This window comes from Octopus bimaculoides, chromosome 5, assembly GCF_001194135.2.
Source record: "Octopus bimaculoides isolate UCB-OBI-ISO-001 chromosome 5, ASM119413v2, whole genome shotgun sequence".
In the NCBI taxonomy this organism is placed as follows: domain Eukaryota; kingdom Metazoa; phylum Mollusca; class Cephalopoda; order Octopoda; family Octopodidae; genus Octopus; species Octopus bimaculoides.
In genome coordinates, this window is record NC_068985.1 from 36,146,709 (window position 1) to 36,156,496 (window position 9,788).

At 31.9% G+C, this 9,788-nt stretch overlaps 1 protein-coding gene across 3 annotated transcripts in view; it reads left to right on the forward strand.

Moving 5' to 3' along the window:
• The window catches only part of LOC106876239 (transmembrane protein 117), a 145,973-nt gene that overhangs the window by 115,254 nt on the left and 20,931 nt on the right, over positions 1 to 9,788 (forward strand). For all 3 annotated transcript variants that reach the window (XM_052968315.1, XM_052968314.1, XM_014924720.2), the window contains 5 exons: positions 344 to 969; positions 2,210 to 2,445; positions 3,637 to 3,894; positions 5,095 to 5,215; positions 5,523 to 5,989. In XM_052968315.1, the coding sequence (XP_052824275.1) occupies positions 417 to 969; positions 2,210 to 2,445; positions 3,637 to 3,894; positions 5,095 to 5,215; positions 5,523 to 5,989 (1,635 nt within the window). In that variant the 5' untranslated portion in view covers positions 344 to 416. The remainder of the gene's footprint in view (positions 1 to 343; positions 970 to 2,209; positions 2,446 to 3,636; positions 3,895 to 5,094; positions 5,216 to 5,522; positions 5,990 to 9,788) is intronic.

The following is a 9,788-nucleotide window of genomic DNA, read 5'->3' on the forward strand; positions in this document are numbered from 1 at the left end:
CGATCTTATATATATATACATACATACATACACACATATATAATATTTGACATTATATTTTGACATCTATAGACATTTTTATGGACTATGTCCAATATTTGTGGTTTTTCACTATTTGTGGGTGCTCTAGGAATGTAATCTCTGTGAATACCAGGGGACTTCTCTCTCTCTATATATATATATATATATATATATATATATATATATATATACACACACACACACACATACATATACATACATACATACATGTATATGAATATATGTAAAAGATATGCGTATATATATGCACATAAATCTCCTCTTTTTAAAAAAATTTTTATTTTATATTAATATTTTGCAGGAAATTGCCAGATAGATTATAATGCTTTACGGTTTTGTCGTGTGAAAATGTCTGCAATGTAGGTGCTACCTTGATGATTATGGAACATTCAATTGACATGGAATCGGAAAATTGTAATGGCTATCAAGAACTTAATGAAATTGTGTTAAATGATACCAGTGTAGAAGAAAAAAGCAATGTCCCAGTCAGTGAATTAGTAAATAATGGGGATGCTGGTACCAATATATCTGCTGGGAGAGTGTTGTTGGCTGAAGATTCCACAGACATTGGCGATACCTCAAGAGTTTCAACACCTGCAGTCTCCACACAAGATCCTGACCAAACAGATGCTGCCAGTGTCTACTCTTTATTTATGGAAAGAGATGCACGTTATTTTTTCCAACATCCCTACAGTCGGTTGGCTGTTGCATACCTGGTGGTCATTGCTAACTTTCTTGTTTATGCTGAGGATCCAGTTGCTCACAGTGTCAAAGAGAGTCATGTGCCAGTTATAGGAAATGATTTTTCATTTCTCTTCACAAAATATCCAAGGAACAGGTTGACAAAGCTCAAGTTTATTTTATGGATGTGTGGGATCATTTCCGGACTTGTTCTGGGAAAACTTTTATTTCATGAAATGTTATTTAGTAAGTAACAATGCTTTTGCAATCATACATAATATTTTACATATTTTTGTGTGTGTGTGTGTGTAATACATATTACATAACAGTTATATATGTATATATTGGATATCTGAGGTGAAAGTTTGTGTCTGATGTGGCAATGTTTGTTGGTTTCATAACCCAAGTTGTTTGTTGGGATATATTGGTTGCTAATGAAAAACATCTAAAAATTCAATGGATAAAGAAGTGACTGTAGTTTCCTGGGCTACAGGAGTGTCTCAAATAAGTATTATTAAATTGATGTAAATAAAGAAACCTCCATTAGTTTTTGCATTGCTGCTGCATTCTACAGTGAACTGTACCACTCTGTGATACCTATTTAGAGCTAAGTAAAATAGCTGTTGTGAGTTAATCATTTTAGTTATGAACAAATGCATTCTTGTATTATAGACAAAATACACCCTCGCTGTTTGTGGTGAAAAACAGTTTGCAAATTTGATGAGAATGAAGAATTAGTGTTAGTTAAAAAGTTGTAGTAAAATAAGAATGATTAATATATGAAAGGAAGCCATGAGATTAGATCTTTGGATATTGGTCAAGATAATGAAAGAGATGATTAATGGCAATATGATATATGCCAGCATGGGAAAATATTTATCTATAAATATATATTTATAGGCGCAGGAGTGGCTGTGTGGTAAGTAGCTTGCTTACCAACCACATGGTTCTGGGTTCAGTCCCACTGCGTGGCACCTTGGGCAAGTGTCTTCTACTATAGCCTCGGGCCGACCAAAGCCTTGTGAGTGGATTTGGTAGACGGAAACTGAAAGAAGCCTGTCGTATATATGTATATATATATATGTGTATGTTTGTGTGTCTGTGTTTGTCCCCCTAGCATTGCTTGACAACCGATGCTGGTGTGTTTACGTCCTCGTAACTTAGTGGTTCGGCAAAAAGAGACTGATAGAATAAGTACTAGGCTTACAAAGAATAAGTCCTGGGGTCGATTTGCTCGACTGAAGGCGGTGCCCCAGCATGGCCACAGTCAAATGACTGAAACAAGTAAAAGAGTAAAAGAGAGTTATATGTGTGTATACATATGCATATATATATATGTCTGTGTATGCATATATGCATGCACGTGTGTGTGTGTGTGATGATGATCATATATTGAGTTTGAATATGTTTCTCTAAATAACTCTACTGTATACATTCATATATTATATATATTGTTTTTTGTTTTGTTTTGTTTTTTTAAAACTAGAACGCTATTTTAAACTGAAGATGTTTCAAAAGTCACATGGTTCTTGGATGACTATGTTTATGACAGTATTAGTGTGTTTGCTTATCTTTTCCTACATTTACAATGGTTGCCTTTACATTGCTGGAGAGGAGGCCCAAGAATATATCATCACAACAGCAATGGGTATTACCAACGGCTTCTTTATGAAAGGAGCTGCCTGTGGGACCTGGTGTGGTGACTTCTTCACTGCTTGGATGGTATACTTCCATTTTTCTTTATCAATTTGATTTTTTTTTCTTAAATAAAAAAAAAAAAATTTACTTTCTTTTTGGTTACTAATGTTGTTTGCTGTCTCTATGTATAATCAGTGGCTTTAAAATTCAAATATTATCCATAGCTTTTCTATAATTTGAAAAACATTGATTATTTTATTTATTCATTCATTACTATTGTTCTCTCTCTCTCTCTCTCTCTCTCTCTCTCTCTCTCTCTCTCTCCCTCCCTTTCTCTCTCTCTCTCTCTCTCTCTCTCTCTCTCTTTCTCTCTCTCTCTTTCTCTCCCTCTCTCCTTCTCTCCCTCCCATCTTCTTTCCCTCTCTCCCTCTCTTCATGTGCACATGTGAAAAGGTTTCTGCTTTTCTGAACTAACAAACTGTATATCAACTTTACAAACCAAGTCCACTTAACTTTTCCTCTTCTAGTCATTCCCATTGTATCTCCGTTCCTAAGCACAATGTTCAAACTTCCTACCCAGAACTGCAGTTTTCCCTGTAGCTTCCTACTTGCCTATGTTTTCCTTCAGTTTTCTGAAAGCATCAATTTCAACATTATGGTATTATCCCATACATTGAACAAAGCTCATCATCTTTTGACTAAAAAATAAAAATATCTCTTAACATTTATATTATTCTAAATAACTTAGCTTTTGCTATATTGCTACACTTAGGGATGGACATTTCGTTATCCTTATATTTATCGTCTATTCTTTACTTTGACCATTCTTCCACTTCACTAACACTCATTACCATTTCCTTCTCCTCCTCCTTTATTCTTCACTGTTATAATAATTTTCCTACACTCTCGATTCTTCTAATCTATTTATCCTGCACAATCAATTTGTATTTCATCTCTCCTCACCAAAGAATTCTGCTCAAATTTTAGTCTTCTTTTCTTCCTTAGAATCATGAAAAGTAATTTATTCTCTCTCCTCTATTAATAATTGATAATTAAAAATAGAAATACTAAAACATAAATTTAAATTATTCAAAAATCTACTATACCCCATAGCATCATTGTTTAAAGCCATGTGGCTCATATATTCTCTAACCTATGTAGTTTTGATTTAAGGTTTACCAAGAGTCCAGTGTAAAGCATTAAATTAGTATTTACTAAATTTTTTTCAAAAATAAATGACTTTAATTGTATTGTTTATTCTACTATTCTTATCAGGTAACAGACATTATGTTACAGGAGAAACTCTACCCACACTGGGCCCACAACATCAGGAAATGGTGGAAAGAAGGCTTTCATCGCATTGTACTATTTTGGACATCAATGAGTGCTACTACATTCATAGTTGTGTTTATTATAGCTACAGATTACATCAACTGGGATCGTCTGAACCATGGATTTCTTCCATCAAATGAACTCACTCGATCCTTTGGTGCTTCTTTTATTTTAGTTATGGATATTATCATTGTTACACAGGTTTGTTAACGTTTTGTTTTGAACTTAAATAGTTACTTCTTATAAGACAGCGAGTCACTTTGAACAATTCAATAATGGATTAAATGCTGCAAAACACTTACTTTCAACCTTCTATATTCTGTATTCAAATTTTGTAGTAGCCGACTTTGTTTTTCATCTTACTAGTGTAGATAGAATAGTTCCTTAGCTCAATGGTTAGAGTGTCAATTTCAATAAACAATTTCATATCAAATCATTTGCAAAACAAGTACAAATCAGGAACATTTCTTCTAACAATTTCAAAAATTTCAAAATCAACACCATTATCAATCATAACAAATAAGTAGTTTATATATACATTCTTTAATCAAAGCTAACCAAATGTTTTAGAAAGCAATGAATTATTTAAAAAACAATACAATGGGCTTTTTTCTCCTTTAACCGGTAACCTTAAAAATAGGTATCAGTTATCAATCAAGGAAGTTTGTCAAATCAAAGATAACCTCTAATTCAAAATTGGATTTAATAATTATTGGAAGAATAATAAATTTTAAAATGCTTCTTAAATATAGGTTGCTAATATGAATGCTTGTACATGCCTAAGTATATATATATACACAGGTACATATTCACATATGCATGTTTGTTTTTATGTTTGCTTTTCTTGAGAAAAGAATTCAATCAGGTCACTTAATAAAAAATTAATCTTTACAAATGAGCTGTATTTTATAGACTTTATCTAGCTACTGTAAACAACCTACACTGTAAAGAATGAGACATCACCTATTAAGTTTTAAATATAGGTTGCTGATATGAATGCATGTACCTACACAAACACACATGTACACATACACAACATGTGAGTGTTTTTTTCTTGACACTTTAAATTCTTCTTTGTAGTATTCAGTCAGGTCATCTTTGTTTTCAGTCAAGATATTCCAGGGATTTGTGAACATATATGAATCATCATTGACATTTCATCATTTAATGCTTGTTTTCCATGCTGGCATGGGTTGGATGGTTTGACAGGAGCTGGCAAGCTGCAAGGCTGTGATGAGTTCTAGTGTTAGCTTTGGCATGGTTTCTATAGCAGAATACCTTTCCTAATGCCAACTACATTATATTGCATACCTGGTGCCTTTTTCATGTCACTGGTATTATTCCCTCAGTTCTATATAACTTGTAAATTTCTCTTTTCTCTTCTTTTCCTTTTTTATTTAGGACTGGGATTTTCCCCACTTCATAAATAACTTGGAAATCAAACTTCCTGGAATGAATCGGCCTGAGTTTAGATTCTATGCTCCCAAATTCATAAGTGAAAATTGGCACATCCATATCACTGGTAATTCAGTCTGTTTTTTTGCTATTCCATTAATTCCAGGCAATTTTATAAAAATGTATCCATGATTGTTTTATATATCTTACCAGGATAGAACTGGATGTTTTTCTCTTCAAGTGAGAATCATAAGTTTATTATACTAATACCCAAACACAGTGAGTTATTTCATCTAACTTCACTTACAGTATAAATCAGCAAATCAGAACACATACATATTTTCGTATTTCTGTAATGTTAATTTATGTTTAAAAAAAGTTTTCCTTTTTTATCCTTTGGGATTTTTTTTTATTGATTTATGTATCTGTTCCAGGCAAATGGTTCAACTATGGAATTCTCTTTTGTGTTATCATACTTGATTTGAATATGTGGAAAAATCAACTGTTTTACAAGCCGTATGACTATGGTCAATATGTTGGTGCTGATAACCGTATCTACACAGTACTCTCTACAGAACAGCTTGGTATCCACAATGAATCAATGGTATCATTTGAATGGCGAAACAGCACAATAAACCCGGAAACTAATAAGACTTTTGTGATGGAGGATCCCGTCATGAATTCAAGATTTATGAATTACTCTATGGCAACCAAGAGTATTGCTTTTATTCCATGCCTCTTGGCTTTTGTGGCACTTGGTGTGACTGTCAGTGTTTTTGGGCGCTTCAAACCTACCAAAGAAGATCCTTATGCTGGAAGATTGAAAAAAAGAAAACGGAAGCGTTTCTCATTTTTCAGAAAAAGCAAAAGAACTTCACCAGAATCAGATACAACATTTGTGGTATTTAAAGGAATTTCTAAAACTGAAGTTTAAACCAGCGATGGAAATACATGTGTAGTGACATAAGTATGCACATAAAATTATATCCAGGATTTATGTTCAGCTGTGGCAGGAGTTTGTAAGGGATGACTTGAAACCCATGCATTTAATTGATAAATTCTGAATAATGATAAGTAACTAATAAGTATGTCCCTTAATATAAAAAATAACATAAAAAATCATACAAACTTGGAAATTGAGAAGTATTTATATATGCTATATACCTATGTAGCTTACATCTATTTCTATCACTGGTTTAATTGTTTAATTATTCTATTCAATCAATTTGGGGCTGCTCAAAATAAATAACTACAACTGAGTTGTAACAGTTCTTCTGAACTAAACTCAAGTTTTGTGCCATTCAAAAAGCAAAAATATTCAAAAGTGAAATATAAATGTTTGCTATTTCTTTTGACCCACCCATATATAATTAAATAAGGTTTAAACTGAAATTTAAAAACACACGACAGAAAAAGTGTGTAAAAGAAAAAGTGTCTTTGATTTATTCCTACCAAATTTCTAAAATATACGGTTTCAATTAAAATAAAACGATTTCTCTGAAATCATAACTTTATAAGATATATATATATATATATAAGATCGTGTGCTTATATATAACCTATGATTAAAGGTAATTATGTTTATATACATGCCAATATATATGTATAAATACATAAATGCACAGGCACATAATACACACACATATGTATATATACATACATACATACATACATACATACATACATACATACATATATATATATATATTCTCTTTTTCAAAGAACATAATTTATAGGGTTATATCATTAACATATCTATGGAGAAGACATCAGTCAGTGTCAGACTTGTATCTAACTCTTTCAGTTCTTTCATGATATATATCCCATGAATATATTGAAAAGGGTAGGTTAATAGCACAAAGCCTTGTCACAAAGTCACAGATACTTCAAACCAATTTGTCAGCTGACCAACTAAGACCATATGATACTCACTATTGTTCTACACCACCTCAATAATTCACACTATGTTTGAATCCACAACTATTGCTGCCAACATTGTCTGTAAAGCCTTCTACTAGATCATATCAAAGGCAGCTTTAAAGTTGATGAAACTAAAGTGTAAGGCTTACTTGTTGTCTCTTTTTGCTTTAATGAATTGAAAAATATCTACAAAACAGGCAAAATGTGTAAAGTAAATGGCATAAAGTCCAGCATCCTGCTATCTAGCAAAGACATTATCTCACCAGATGGTTCTGGAGTTGAACACATCTCAGAGTTTTTGTTCTTTGGCAGAACAGTACCTAATAGATTTGAAACCATGAAGAGATGGAACTCATTAGTATCTACGGTATTTGGTTGAGGGGAAGAAAATTTGCTGAGATAAGATGCAGATCGAGTTTGTACCTGGATAGGTTACCATTGTTGCCATCTTCCTAATGAGACATCTAGTAAAGATTTTAGCAAAGAGCACTGTAGCTTGGCTATGAAAAAAAGTTGGGTTAGAAGAATGGTTGTGAGAACCTTTCATACCATTGACAGAAAGACTGTTGACAAAGTGAGAGTAAGCAACAAATTCAGTGAAGGATGTAGCATACAAGGGTTCAATTCTCACCCTTGTTAGTGTTCTTCAGATTATTTCAGAGGTGCATAAGTTTAACTGTTTGTATGGCAATAACATAATCCTCAAAGTTGAATCTATTCAAAGAATCGGGAAAGAAATTCCAAATGTAAAAGCAAAACTTAAAGTATTTTAAAGCAAATTTAGCAAAGACAAAGGTTTTAGTTGGCAGGAAAAAAGACAAGATTTTATCATCATCTAAGAAGTGGGTATATACAGGAAAGGAGAAGACAGAAATGGCATACTGTGCTCTCAGTTGAAATTATTGGTATTACAAGCTGACTAATGCGTTCTCCCTGGAATTTCAGTTTGTATGAAATGGTTTCTTTTCAGGAAAACTACCCATTTCTAAACACTCAGTTAGCCTTTGTTCACAGGAGTGCTGACCGAGATAACCACTTGTATTTCTGAAACTCCTTTCATATATATGTGTGTGTATGTAAGTATATACACATACACACACACATACTCATATATATATATATATATATATATATATATATATATATATATATATATATATATATATATATATATATATATATATATATGTAAGCACACATACACACAACCATACACTTATATATCGACATATACAAATATGTACCTACATGTATGTATGTATATATATATGTATGTATAAATTTGTAACCAAACCCAAAGGCTGTTAAATTTCAGAGAAAAGTGACCACATAGGTCTTTTTATCATACATATATATATATATATATATATTTATATATATCATATATATATATGCATATACACACACACACACAACCACACATATGCACATATCTATATGTACATATAGATATGTGTGTTTATATAAATTATATAAATTTGAATCAATTCATTGCTTGCTCATTACAGAAAGAAAGAAAAGGAAAGAAAGAAAGAAAAAAAGACACAAAACAGCCACAAATTTCTTAGCTGTTCTGTAAAAGCTTAAATTTTATATTTTTTCTTTAACTAAACTTTAGTTTTATATACATACACTCTTTCTTGTATTCCAATTTCCCAAATAATCAGGGATTTTATCTGTAAAGATTTCAAGCCCCTATCTCTCTCTCTTTCTCATCTATTACCTTTCTCATACTACTACTACTACTACTACTACTACTACTACTACTACTACTACAGACAATGACAGTTGACATGAAAATAAAGTTAACAATTGCAGCATAGATACATGTGCGTGTGTGTGTGTTTGTGTGTATATGTATGTGTATATATGTATGTCTGCATCTATGTATATAATGTGTGTTTGCATTTATATATATATATATATACACACACATTTATAGATGTATTTATGTTGGGATGTATGGATGTATTTATGTATGTATATATCTATATATGTATGTGTGTGTGTGTACTTTTATATTTATGTATGTGTGTGCATGTGTGTGTGTATTTAATGTATCAATATAATATATGGATTTATATAATCCAGAGGTAATTACAAAAAAGCTCCATCATTGGACCCAGCTACATACCACATGGTAAACTAATATGTAGGTAGAGTCCTTTGCAGTTGAAATCTAGTAAATCCAAGCATTGAAAATTATTTCATGAGAATTATACAGAATATAAAGAAAGTCAGGAGGTAAGAGTTGAATATGTTTATTTCACCAGCTAATATCCATAGGATGACAGCCATTTTGCAGCCAACATCATACAAAAATTACCTATTTTAGTGTATGACACATTATTTTACATATGTACACCAATATGTTGCTATAAATTGCATTGTACCATTCTACATTTTACAAAACTATACAGATATAGAAAGCTAGCTCAGCCTGAAGAACTAGCCTTCTATAGCCGCATAGTTTTTGCAAAATGTTGAATAGTATTCTACAATTTATTGCAGACACACTAGTGCAGACATGTAAAATACTATGAATATCAACTGGTGAAATAAATATATTGATCTCATACCTCCTGACTTTCTTTAAATTATGTGTGTGTGTGTGTGTGTGTGTGTGTATATATATAGGATAATAAAACAAATGGTTTACACCTGGTAGCTTACTGGTAAAACACAGTCACTTTCACAGCTGTGATTAATAAATTCTTGTATATTCCATCTTCCGTCTTTCATTTGTCATATATATATATGTGTGTATATATTTATATATA